This window comes from Sordaria macrospora, chromosome 3 (assembly GCF_033870435.1).
Source record: "Sordaria macrospora chromosome 3, complete sequence".
Taxonomy (NCBI): domain Eukaryota; kingdom Fungi; phylum Ascomycota; class Sordariomycetes; order Sordariales; family Sordariaceae; genus Sordaria; species Sordaria macrospora.
In genome coordinates this window covers 1,522,579-1,534,766 of record NC_089373.1, presented here as the reverse complement: position 1 = coordinate 1,534,766, position 12,188 = coordinate 1,522,579, and the positions used below count along the sequence as shown (strand labels likewise).

The window sequence follows — 12,188 nt, the reverse complement described above, 5'->3', positions numbered from 1 at the left end:
GGAAGGAGAAAATTCGGAAACGGATGCAAAAAAGAAAAAGGAGAATGCGGGCCTAAGATTCATCACCAATATCACAACTACCCAAGAAACGGTAGCCTCCTCCTGCTCACCAAGAAAACCCCTTACACCTTCTCATCCATATACATCCTCCCCTTTCCCTTTCTCCTCCTGCTCTGGCCATGGCCACCGGCACTCTCCGAATCACTCCTCTGCTCCTCTTCCTCACTTTCATCACTCCAGCGCCCGCTCCCATCCCCTTCCTTCACTTCTTCCCTCCTCCTCTTACCCCGCTGCTTCTCCTTCTTCCCATTTCCCCTCATCCTCCTCCTCCTCTCACATGCTCCCCCTTACCCACCCCGCCGATATCCTCACTTTCATCCTCACTTCTACTCCCACCGACAACCTCCCTCACACTTTCTTTAGTAGTCGTAGTCTCCTTTCCCTTCCAATTCCATACCCCCGTCCTCCTCCCTTTACCTTCTTCCCCTTTCCCCTTTGAGTCCTTCACAGCCACCACCTCCTCCCTCTTCTCCCTCTCCTCCCGCTTCTCTTCTGCCCACACCCGTTTCCTCTCCTCCCACCCCTGCTCAATCAAACACGGCACTCCCCTAACCCACCTCCAACTCAACCCCACCGCCAGCGCAAAGTGCTCCTTAGCCTGCCGGAAGTGCGCAGCAGCTTCGACTTTGTTCGCGCGTGCCAGCCTTGCTCGCTTGCGGCTGGTGTAGGCACGTTCAGCGCGTTGGGCTTCTTTTAGGGCTTCGGAGGCTTGACGGCGGGAGAGGCGTAGGGCGAGTTCTGTGCCTGCTGTTGAGGGCCGTTGAGGGTGGTGGGCGTTAGCATTCCTGGGGGGAAGGGGGGATGGGAGCTGAAGCTGGCTGTTGGAAAGGGAAAGGGTGGGTTGGACTTTAATGGGTCGGGGGAAGGGGGAGGGGAGGGAGGGAGCGGGAGCGGGAGCGGGAGAGGGGGTTGTTTTGGTTTTTCGGTAACGGTCTTTGTGGAAGTGTTGGCCATATTGTTATTGGATTTGGGTTCGTCCTTTGGAGGAGTAGGAGGTGGGAGCGAATCGGTAGAAGATGGAGAGGATGCTACGGATTTCATCCCCTCTGAGTCTTGACGAGTGTGTTTGTTGCTGTTGTTGTTGCGTTTGTTTGACTGGTAACGCCGTGGGTGTTGGCGACGAGTTCGATCTGCAGCTTGAGCTGGAGCTGGAGCTTGAGAGCTGGAGCGGAAAGGATCACTTAGACGGGAGAGCATCGTGATGGACGAGGAAAGGACACTGATGGAGGAGAGGAGGGGTGAGTGTGAAGGTGTGGTATTCTTTCAAGTCTATGTAGGGGAGCGTGACTTATATCAAGCATGGGAGTTAGTATCTCGTTTACTTGAAGGCATCTCTAAAAATATAGCGAGAAGTGCCGTAGAGTGCCTGGTGTTTTGGTGTGTTGGTTCGATACCACCTGGACATTTCTGATGTTTATGCAATGTCTTGGCGTCGTGATTCCCTTTGAAGCAGAGTGGTCGTTGCCACTCTCTCAAGACCGTTGCTTGAAGTTTAGAAGATTGTTCTATCACTTGATTGACGCTGAGCATAAGAATCCAATTAAATGAAGTGTGTACTAGCCAGAGGAACGTGTTGACTGGTTCTCTCGACTCTTTCCAGAAGGCGTCGAGGGCATGTTCTTGCCATAAACTCGGGGATCGCCAGGCACCATGCATCACCACTGGCCACCCTTGCGCATACAGATCCGGTCGGGTCCAAGGGCTATAAAAAGAAATCCAAGAGAAAACACATTTGATGTAAATAGCATACTTCAAGTGAAGGAGTCTGCGATGTTTGGCAACGACTGACAAATGTTTCCCCTGGGCACGCAGGCTCGCAGGGTATAACAAGATAAGATAAAGCTAGTCTACGTTAGTGTCCCGTTAGTGATGTCGTCGATCTCCCACATGGATCTCACCAGATTATCAAGTCTTCACTAACAATATCAATCAAGATACGAGCTTGGGGCGTCAGTAGCGTGCAGATAGCGTCGACAAAGTCGCGTGTTGACAGCTGTTTGTCGTCCCCAAGTCTCCGAATTCCCAGCCTTAAACCAAACCCGCTCTCAAACTTCCCATCCTCCTTCCTTTTCGACACAAGCTCCTGGTGGGTTTTCTTTGAAGCGAAGACACTCTCCGCACAAGAAGCGGGTTCCAGGCCGTTTTAGCCTTTATAACTCCAGTTCTCCAGAGATGCTTCCCGAACCCTCTCGTCGTCGACGAGCGTTCCCAGGTTCGGCCCTATCGTCCAAAGCCGAAGGATCGTCCAATTGAATGGCACAAGTGGAAGTCCGGGATCGCTCAAGAGCCCGAATCATTTCTCACGGACGTGCGGGTAATGGCGGGACCCTAAGTCTAGTGAGTCCTCACAACTGCACGCCTTCGGGTCTCCGCGCATTGCGCATACCGTGTCCAGTGTCCTGTCTCCCGAGTGGCCGGCCGGCGCCCCCGCTTCCCGGAAGAGCCGCGAGCGGTTGATGCTGGCGAGAAAGGGACTCACAGAGTGGGAGACTGCGAGCTGCGAGACAGTAGGAGGGGGGAAAAAGAGGGGATCGACAATCAGGCAAGACAAGGACCCCCAAGTTCCCAAAAAAGTTCCCCAACGACTGGAGAACACCCCCCTGAACCCACATGAGTTTGTTGACTTTGAGAGACACGAGGAATTGCATGTGAAGATTGCTGGGTATCCATCCCACTCTGTCCATTCGTCTGTCTCGTCGACAGTAGTTGTTGTGTGAGTTGAGAGAGAGAGTGTTACATCCGGAATCTTTCTTTTTCCACCTTGCTCTTGTATTCTACGAATCCCCTCCTTCTGACGTCGTCCCGAAAAAAACACCCGCGTTCTGGCCAGTTCGTTCTTTGTCATCCCGCGCCTTACCTTGTTGGTTGTCTCATCGTTGTATCAGTGAGCAAAGTACCAGTCGGATAACGAACAACAAAGCTTGGCACTTTCCTGAACATTTTTCGGGGTCATTGTCTGGGATTCCTTGTGGTGGTCACGCTCCGACGCCCAAAATTTCAAACGGCCCAATCGAGTACAAAACCGCCGTCAATCTGAATCGCCGCTCTCCGCTCCCGTTTCGCTCCTGGGATGTTCAGTCCGTCACACAAGCTCAACGCTTATACCACATATACACGTCAATCCGGTTTTCAACACCGTGACCCAAAATGAGCTCCTCGGCAGCAGATCCCTCTGCCGCCAGGCTCAACAGTGATGTCCGCCAACGGCATCCTACCGCGTCGGCCGCCAGCGAGGATGTAGAGGACGCTTTGCTGCAGCAGCAGAAAGAGGCCGATGCCGCCGCGTCGAGGGCCAAGAAGACATATGGCAAAACACCAGATGGCACAGGTAAGGAGATACTTCGGCTTCTTGTCTTCAATCTCTACGCCAGACGGATGAGCTAACATCAACCCCTCACAATGTTCAGTCTTCGTCGTCCCCACGACTCATGACATGGTCACCCAGCTGCTCGACCCTCGCGAGCCCAAGAACCTCTCAGATGTCGCCGTGCTCGCCATCATCGCTCTACACTTCCTCGCCGCTTACTACCTGCCTTGGGGCGTCAAGAGGCCTCTCTTTGCCGCCATCTTCATGTTTTGGAGGTTGGCTTACAATGTCGGCATTGGTTACCTGTTGACTATCCAGTCCAAGTACAAGCTCCTGGTGACTTGGGCCAAGAGGTGGAAGCTGTTCGAGAACCCCGCGACTGGCAAGAACCCGCGCCCATGGCTCTACAACCTGCTCAAGAAAGAACTCGAGACCAAGATCCCCCAGGATTACAAGTTTGAAGAGGCTCCGATCGAGTACAACACTTGGCTTACCTTCCGCCGTGTCGTCGACTTGATTCTCATGTGCGACTTCATCTCCTACTGCCTGTTCGCCATTGTCTGCGCCCACAAGCCGGACGGCGAGGGTTTCTTCGTCGGCTTTGCCCGTTGGGTTGTTGGAATCACGCTGGTTGGCTTCAACCTGTGGGTCAAGCTGGATGCTCATCGTGTTGTCAAGGACTATGCTTGGTACTGGGGTGGTAAGTTGAATCGCCTTTGCCGGACCTATCAGCTTCATTGGACAATCTGGAACTGACCATTATAGACTTCTTCTACCTCATTGAGCAGGAACTTACTTTCGACGGTGTCTTTGAGCTGGCTCCTCACCCCATGTACTCCATCGGATACGCTGGCTACTACGGTATCTCCATGATGGCCGCGAGCTACGACGTCCTCTTCATCTCCATCATCGCCCATGCTGCCCAATTCGCCTTCTTGGTGGTCGTCGAGAACCCTCATATCGAAAAGACCTATAACCCGCCTCAGCCCCGCGTGAGGTCCGAGTCGGAGGCTGGTAGTCAGTTGCAGGAGGTTGCTTCCGAGTATTCTGTTCCTTCTACCTCCGGAAGACATAACGACAACTCCCCGCAGCCCGTCCACAACCTCATCGGTCTCAAGAACCTCGATTTCTTCCGCATCACAGATGTTGCCGTCGTGCTCCTCTCTGCTTACCTCGCCGTCGTCACCATGGTTACCCCCAACACCCGCTTTTACCAGGCTCTTTTCGTTTTGCACGCTCTGGCTTGGCGTGTGTGGTACTCGTTTGGTCTAGGAGTCATTTTGACCATGCAGTCTGAGGAGAAGATGTTCACGAGGCACTTCCTCAAGTACGGCGAGAGCTTGGGCGAGGCCTGGCGCCAGTGGAAGGGTATCTATCACCTGAGCAACTGCCTCTGCCATGCTTCCTTCATTGCTGCCTGCTACAAGATGTACGAATTCCCCGCCGGTGGAGACAACGGCTGGGCGCTTCTGAAGCACGTCGTTGGCCTGGGCTTGATTGCTCTCCAGGTCTGGACCGCTACCAGCATCTACGAGTCGCTAGGCGAGTTCGGATGGTTCTATGGCGATTTCTTCTTCGACAGCAAGAGGCAGCTCACTTACACTTCCATCTACCGCTTCCTTAACAACCCCGAGCGTGTCTTTGGTACCGCTGGCTTGTGGGGCGCTGCGCTGATCACATGGTCCCGCGCCATCTTCCTCATGGCTCTTGCCGGCCACTTCCTCACCCTTGCGTTCCTCGCGTATGTTGAGAAGCCTCACATGCAAAAGGTCTATGGCCGCAACCTGCGCGATGATGCCGGTGTCACCAAGTTCATCAAGCGTTCTCTACCTCCCCCGGTCACCGAGTGGCAGCAGAGCATTGACAAGGTCCTGGATGAGACCAAGCACTTTATCGATGAGTTTGTTGAGGCTGCTCGCTCCAGGCTCGCCACCGGATCTTCTACCATTGTCAAGGATACTTCGGCCCTGTTCAACAAGTACCCCGCTCGTCTCACCATCAGCAAGATTTCAGCTGACCTTGCGGGCTATGATCCCAAGCACTACGGTCTGTCTCTAGCTGGTACACCTGTTGTTGGCACAAACGAAAAGGCCACCGGAAAGGAAAGCCCCAACGCTCGCGTGCTCAAGGATGTCAAGACCCAGTCGTTCGAGTACGGAGCCCCAATTCGCGTCAAGTGGACTGCGCCCGCCAAACACAGCAAGAAGGACTGGATCGGTCTCTACATGGTCACGGACAACCGCTCTAGGGAAGTCACCGAGGTTCCGTCCCTTGGCCGCTGGGTACCGACCAACCCTGGCGAGTACGATACCACGACCGACCAGGGCATTCTTGTCTGGGACCAACCTGTCGAGAAGAAGTCTGAGGATACGGATCTCGTTGAGGGTGAGATGATCTTCGAGGGTGACAAGCTGTGGTGGACACAGGGTGTGTTCGAGTTCCGTTACCACCACGGTGGCGGACATCACGTCATGTCCATCTCGGAGCCTTTCGAAATCCAGATCCCCAAGTTCGACGACGAGCACAGAGGCGTCGATATCAGCGCTGGCAGCGGAGAAGTTGGTGAGCGCGCCGTCGAGGCGGCTCTCCTGCCCGTTATCCGCAACTGCTTGGACCGCGACCCCGATATTGCGCCCAGCAATGCGGACGAGCGTTTCGGTGGCCATGTCGAAAGAGATGGCAAGTACGCCAGGCGTGTTGTGTACGCTATTAGGCATATGTTTGGTATTGACTTTGCCCCTGCGGTTGTGCTTGCGGACGGAAACGTCCGTAGGCTGGCTTGGAGGATATGTCACGCTAAGGAAGTGCTGGTATGTCACGGTCATATCCATCCCTTTGACAAGTTTACTAGTTGCTAACTACTTTTGTTTCACAGGCTCCATTCAGCATGTCACATACCAACGGCCGGACAACACCGGTTGATAGCAAGTTCTCTGAGTAAAGGGGATTCTCATTCCCGAATGAAGAGAGAACGAAGATGGCGAAAATGCACCAGTGTCTTTACTGCACCCTGGTGCCGTTTTGTCCCTTGACAATGAGATACAGGACCCGGAAAAGTCTTGATCTATGGAAGAGGGAGGGAGGTGGTGGATGGAGTTATGTATGCATTGTAGGATGATCCAGCATTGAACGAGATACCATATCTGCATCTTTTGGTTGGCGGACAGATGTCAGGCATAAAATTGAAATAGAATCAAAGAAAGAACAAAATCAGAACTCTGCTCAACCCAATTGAAACTTTTATGTGCTGTACAAATGATAGATCTGCCATCGTCTCCATGGAGTTGAATGGTCTATGAATTGACCAATATGGCGCGATCATCGTGAATGCGGGGTAGCTAGGGGGAGCTCGGGGAGCTACGGGGCGGCCAGGCTATCTGTTAGTCCTTGCGCAGTATTAACTATGCAATCACTAACACATGCGGGGCTGACCGCCGGGACGTCTTCGACTCCGGAGCTGCCCGTCGTCATTGATCGCTATCTGAGTGAAAGTCCAAAGTCGCATTACACCAGCCCCGAAACCCGGAGGTAAGCTTAAGCTCGGAAATTATTCGGAACGTTGCCCATCACACTTATCTATCAAAAGCATATTTTCTTTTGTCGTCGTCTTTTGATTTGTCATTCTCATGTTTTCCATAAGAACACGTTCACCAACAACAACAGCAGCAGCAGCAGCAGCAGCATCAAGACTCGCAGCTAGATATCTGACTACCATCTCCTCCTCGGCAGTTGGAACCACCACCACCACTCACACTCAAACTCTCCCGGTCACACTTCGCTATCAGATCTCCAGGACCCTGAGCCGCTCATCTCTTCCCACCTTTTCCAAGACCACCAACCCCTTCTCATATTTCCATCAAATCAAAAGAAGAACCATGTCCTCAGCAGCAGCAGCCAAGCGCCTCGCCAATAAGACCGTCGTCATCACAGGCGCCTCGTCCGGCATCGGCCGCAGCACCGCCTTCGAGTTTGCGCGGACCGCGCCCAACAACGGGCTCAAGCTGATCTTGACGGCCCGCCGCGTCGATGCCCTGGAGCAGATTGCAAAGGAGATCCGTGAAGAGGTCGGTGAGGGCGTGCAAGTGCTTCCCGTAAAGCTGGACGTGAGCCAGCCTGAGGAGGTTAGGGGTTTCGTGGGTAACCTGCCGGAGGAGTGGAGAGATATTAATGTTTTGGTTAATAATGCGTGAGTATTCTTCTTCTTTTTCTGTCATCTTCGTGACCCTGTAGTTGTGAGTGAGAATAAGTGTCTGAGTAAAAGGCTAACGAAGTGTATAGTGGTCTCGTAAAAGGAGGTTTGTCTCCCCTACTCCCGTTCCGACCTACCTTACCTACTTTCGCTCAAACGCTCACTTGAATGATACTAAAAACTATACACAAAAAGTCGCCCAAGCCCCATCCATCGCCGAAGCCGACATCAACGTCATGTTCGCCACCAACGTCACCGGCCTCATTAACATGACCCAAGCCATCCTGCCCATCTTTAAGGCCCGCGGAAACGAAGGTGGTTCGGGCGACATCATTAACATCGGCTCCATCGCCGGCCGCGAGCCGTACGCCGGAGGATCCATCTACTGCGCCACCAAGGCCGCCGTGCGCAGCTTCACCGATGCCCTGCGCAAGGAGCTGATCGCCACGCGCATCCGCATCATGGAGATTGATCCCGGCCAGGTAGAGACCGAGTTCAGCGTGGTGAGGTTCTACGGCGACAAGAACAAGGCCGATGCAGTCTACGCTGGCGTTGATCCGTTGACGCCGGACGACATTGCTGAGATTGTGGTGTTTGTTGCGACAAGAAAGGAGAACGTTGTGGTTGCTGATACGTTGGTTTTCCCTAGTCATCAGGTATGTTCTTCCCTCATATCATTCTGTCTGTTTTTGTCTCGGAGGTGTGAAGTTGTGTAAATTGACTAACTGATGTTGCAGGCTGGTGCTGGTGTTATGCACCGCAAGTCGACATAAAAAAAGAGTGTAAAAAGGGGACGTAGATAAGTATTTAGCCGTATGTATATACATAGAACCAAGATGTGTGAATATGAAAGAAATGATAGAAGCGAGTTCGACGCCGATATGATCGTCACAAACTCACTGTGTTGTTTGAGCAAGCGGGGGTTTAAGGTGAGTGTTGCAGCCCATTTTCTTTAATTAATGATCGCTAACTGTTACGCTTCTATCAAGACATCATGTGCCCGTGTGAACGGCTCCTCGCTGACATGTGTGTGATCCGTTTTCCACGCCGGTATCGAACTCCAAAAATCAAACACTCCCCAAAGACCTCGCCCATCCCCACTTGACATGGACACCGTTATGTTAACCGCTGTATATCAAGTACACTATATTCTGAACCGATCCAACCAGTCTTCATGATCCATTACTCTTCACCTTGACGTCGACCGGTCCTCGCCTGCTGCCTAAGCCTCTTGAGTAGTCTTTCTGCTTTTCTCTTTGGGGCCAGTTCCGCTTGCCGACGAGCTTCCGCTTCATCGCGCCTCTGCATCATGACCTCGATAGGCAATTGGATCCAGCGACGAGCGAGGAGGGCGCAAACTGTACCAAGTGCCGCAATTGCAGAAGCAATGACCATGGACGTCTCCAGCGCCTTGGTATACTTTTCCGGATCCAACGGAGTGCCAGAAGAACCCTGAATACCAAGCACGGCGCCTGAGACGGCAATACCAATGCTACCGCCCATTATGCGAAGCAGAGCTACCAGTCCCTGCGCCGTGGCATGTTCGTACACGGGCGACTCGACAATCGCAAGATTTGTCGCTGCTGCAGCACTGAGGCCGAACCCGAGACCAACGAGCCCCACGTAAACCGCGTACAGCGTGGTACCGAACCGACGGGCTGACATTGCGTTGCCTGCCGATGAAGCAGTTCCAAGAGTTATCAACATGCCGCCGCCTGCTATGGTCCAGTGCAGCACGTTGCGCTTCTTGCTAAGTCCCGGAGCCACCATGCTACCCAGCGCCGATAATCCAAGCATGGGCAGAAGCACGACGCTGGCCTGGAGAGCGCTGTACCCATTGACAACCCTGAATCTCATCGGGAAGACGTACAGTGCCATGAGATAGCCAAAGCCCAGACACCACGTGCTTGCAGCCATCAAGACATACACGTGGTTCTTGATGAGTACCATCGGGATGACTGTAGTCGTCCGGATTTTCAAATATGTGTTGTCAACGAGCAAGGTCCAGACCATGAGGAGGATCAAGGAGCCGAAACCGCCGACCAGCGGTCCTATAAACAGGTTATCGTTCCACCCGAAACCTACCCTCACGCTTTGGAAGGCGTATGTGATCAAAACGGTGGCTCCCGTGCTTTGAGCCCAAAGGGTCAGCATGTTTTATTCCAGGCTTTTCCATCCGGGAACTGGGGCACAAGAGGACCACTACTCACAGCAAAAATGATCCTAGCATATCAGTCTGCCACCACGACCTACGTTGATAAGCAGGTAGATGCTCTGGACGAGGCCATGCAAACCAGAACGCTACCAAGCCTACGATGCCAGAAATACTGTGTCCCACGGCATCTCATTAGCATACCACACACTCAACAAAACAAGGGAGACAGGTCACGGAGTCATTTACTTGATCCAAAAGATCCACCGCCAGGTCAAATAATTCGTCAGCACACCACCCAAGACCGGCCCCAGTACACCAGCAAGCGCAATGATGACCCCGATGATTGCCCCGATGAACTTCTTCCACCGGAGCGGCGTCACCTCCGTCAGTATGATAATCGCCAGGCTGTACAAGCCCGCGCCGCCGACGCCCTGAAACGCGCGGCAAATGACTAAGTCCCTCAACTTTTCGGCGTCCGCGCATTCTATCGAGAAGGCCACAAAGAGCACATAGGCGGCCGCGAACGCGTATCTGTGCCCCACCACGTCCGACACCTTGGCGAACAAGATGGCGCATCCGACAAAAGCCAGCGTGTAAGCCAAAGCGACCCAGTTGACCGTGTCCAAGGCGTCGAACTCGGTACCGATTTCGTACAGAGAGGTGGCAACGATGGTGGTGTCTAGCATGGAGAGGAAGAGGCCGAAGCCGACTCTACGTTGCTGGTCAGTGAAACAAACTCGGGGAAGAACACAGTGAGAGGAGAGACAGAGACAGAGACTGCACTGATAAGCTGGCAGGCAAACTTACCCCAAACAGAGAAAGATATACTCCTTGAGAGGCATCTCCAGCGGAGGAGCTGCATCGGGAGGAAAAAGGTCATCGGGATTGGGCGCTGCTGCTGCGACATCTTCATTGTTATGTTCAGGGGGCTGTGGTGCATCTTTGTTGTTGTCATCGGCTTGGAGAGGAACATCCTCAAAGTTTACACGCCGCCGCTCCTATAATAGATATACCTGGTATTAGAAACATACACCCAATCAATGCCAGAACACAACGCAAGACCAAGACAAAAATGAAAGGAAGCAACCAAGTCTAGGTAGTATCGAAACGGAGTGTCTTATGAACTGAACTAACCTCGATGTTGATGACGATGCCATTCTCGTTGTCCTTTGATGGTTCTTCATGGCTCTGGACCTGGCGCTGGCGCTGGCCCTGGACTTGCTCTTGCTCTTCTTGCTGCTGCTTGCCTCCGGGTCCTCCGACGGCGAGAACGGGCGGATGTGGCTGTGGCTGTGGCTGTATATATGGGCTGTCGTCTCGGAAATAATCCTTAATGATTTCTAGAGAGCTCTCACTCGAATCACCGCTGCTTCCGTCTTGAGGGACCTGTTGCTGCTGAGTTTCCGGTGTCTGTTGTTGAAGTTCTGTAGAGGCCGATGCTACTGGTGTCGGTTGGTGTTGTTGGTGGTGGTGGGGCTCCGGCTGCCCTTGATCTTGAGCTTGAGATTGAGATTCTTGACGCCGGATTGCTTGTTGGTCAGAGGTAGACATGGTGGTGTAGTTTGGAATAACCATCGATCAATATAACAAGGGATAATGAGGTAAGTATTGTAGTATGTGGGATAAACAACGAGCGAGTGTCTGTCTGTCTGTTGGTATAACCATATGAAGTAGTCGTATGCAATAATGTGGCCGGGGCTTTGAGGCGACGGAAGTGTGAGTGGAAGAGTTCAAGACGGAGTTGAAGAAGTCAACAGGTGATTCGGACTCATAACCAGAACTTCTGAGGGCCAAACTCGATTCCAGAACAAGAAGCTGAAGCAAGTACGAACACCAGGTTATGTTATTGTCAGGTCATGGTCGACTTTGCGGGAATAGTTTTCGAGGAAGTCGAGCACCACTTTGTACTTCCAAGCAGGTAGGTAGGTAGGTGCGGCCTTCGACGATTCAGAATTTCAGATCATCGGTTTCGTCGGTTTGGGAAGGGACATACCGGTCGTTAAAGAAGCGACCATCCAATCCATCTGAACAGTATGCCCCCAACTCTCAACACTTAAGGAAACCTCTACACTACCAAGCAAATAGGCGTGCTGACGTTGCTTGTGCAGCGATCATCTGGCATGGCTTGATAAAATGTTAATGGTGTGTGCCATGCGGCACCTCAAGTTTCACTGCTTTTCTCGTTAAAAGTTGTATATAACAGGAAGGTGCTTCTGCTCTTTAGCAGGCGGTCTACACTATCCGCGCCTCTTTTCTTGCGATACTCACGTCTGATTTGTCTTTTTAGGCGAGAGAGAGGGTTGAAAAGAAGCTAGTAAGTGGAAGTTCTGGATTCTGGAACAGGAAAGTAATCCCCATTTGCACTGTTTGTCCTGTCGAGTTTGTTTGTTTGTTTTCTACCTGCTATGTCCTGTCGAGGTTTTGACTAGTCCACTTGCGGATTTCGTTAGCGAGTTGCGGCCTTCCTTGTGACTACC

The 12,188-nt window shown here is 52.7% G+C and overlaps 4 protein-coding genes across 4 annotated transcripts; 2 read left to right on the top strand and 2 right to left on the bottom strand.

Moving 5' to 3' along the window:
* Positions 1 to 316: 316 nt before the first annotated feature.
* SMAC4_03787 (uncharacterized protein) lies at positions 317 to 1,257 on the bottom strand (the record flags this gene model as incomplete). The annotated part of the gene is made up of 1 exon (XM_003347641.2): positions 317 to 1,257. One exon carries the CDS (start codon positions 1,255 to 1,257, stop codon positions 754 to 756), a length of 504 nt encoding a protein of 167 aa, XP_003347689.2. The 3' UTR covers positions 317 to 753.
* A 613-nt stretch (positions 1,258 to 1,870) lies between these two features.
* On the top strand, positions 1,871 to 6,593 carry SMAC4_03788 (uncharacterized protein). The gene is made up of 4 exons (XM_003347642.2): positions 1,871 to 3,388; positions 3,468 to 4,067; positions 4,133 to 6,177; positions 6,243 to 6,593. Exons 1-4 carry the CDS (start codon positions 3,208 to 3,210, stop codon positions 6,306 to 6,308), a joined length of 2,892 nt encoding a protein of 963 aa, XP_003347690.1. The 5' UTR covers positions 1,871 to 3,207; the 3' UTR covers positions 6,309 to 6,593.
* A 286-nt stretch (positions 6,594 to 6,879) lies between these two features.
* Positions 6,880 to 8,428, top strand: SMAC4_03789 (uncharacterized protein). Its single transcript, XM_066090003.1, has 3 exons — positions 6,880 to 7,553; positions 7,663 to 8,212; positions 8,294 to 8,428. Exons 1-3 carry the CDS (start codon positions 6,994 to 6,996, stop codon positions 8,327 to 8,329), a joined length of 1,146 nt encoding a protein of 381 aa, XP_065946434.1. The 5' UTR covers positions 6,880 to 6,993; the 3' UTR covers positions 8,330 to 8,428.
* Positions 8,429 to 8,506: 78 nt separating this feature from the next.
* SMAC4_03790 (uncharacterized protein) lies at positions 8,507 to 11,649 on the bottom strand. Its single transcript, XM_024655585.2, has 5 exons — positions 10,846 to 11,649; positions 10,519 to 10,709; positions 9,958 to 10,422; positions 9,767 to 9,883; positions 8,507 to 9,687 (listed from the first exon to the last, which is right to left on the bottom strand). Exons 1-5 carry the CDS (start codon positions 11,284 to 11,286, stop codon positions 8,739 to 8,741), a joined length of 2,163 nt encoding a protein of 720 aa, XP_024511460.1. The 5' UTR covers positions 11,287 to 11,649; the 3' UTR covers positions 8,507 to 8,738.
* Between the last annotated feature and the right edge of the window lie 539 nt (positions 11,650 to 12,188).

Coding starts and splice junctions, on each gene's coding strand:
- SMAC4_03788 (XM_003347642.2), top strand. CDS start 3,208: ATGAGCTCCTCGGCAGCAGATCCCTCTGCCGCCAGGCTCAACAGTGAT. Junction 3,389..3,467: donor CAAAACACCAGATGGCACAG/GTAAGGAGATAC, acceptor CACAATGTTCAG/TCTTCGTCGTCCCCACGACT. Junction 4,068..4,132: donor CTATGCTTGGTACTGGGGTG/GTAAGTTGAATC, acceptor TGACCATTATAG/ACTTCTTCTACCTCATTGAG.
- SMAC4_03789 (XM_066090003.1), top strand. CDS start 6,994: ATGTTTTCCATAAGAACACGTTCACCAACAACAACAGCAGCAGCAGCA. Junction 7,554..7,662: donor AATGTTTTGGTTAATAATGC/GTGAGTATTCTT, acceptor TCGTAAAAGGAG/GTTTGTCTCCCCTACTCCCG. Junction 8,213..8,293: donor TGGTTTTCCCTAGTCATCAG/GTATGTTCTTCC, acceptor CTGATGTTGCAG/GCTGGTGCTGGTGTTATGCA.
- SMAC4_03790 (XM_024655585.2), bottom strand. CDS start 11,286: ATGGTTATTCCAAACTACACCACCATGTCTACCTCTGACCAACAAGCA. Junction 10,710..10,845: donor GCATCGTCATCAACATCGAG/GTTAGTTCAGTT, acceptor TATCTATTATAG/GAGCGGCGGCGTGTAAACTT. Junction 9,884..9,957: donor CGGTGGATCTTTTGGATCAA/GTAAATGACTCC, acceptor CGTGGGACACAG/TATTTCTGGCATCGTAGGCT.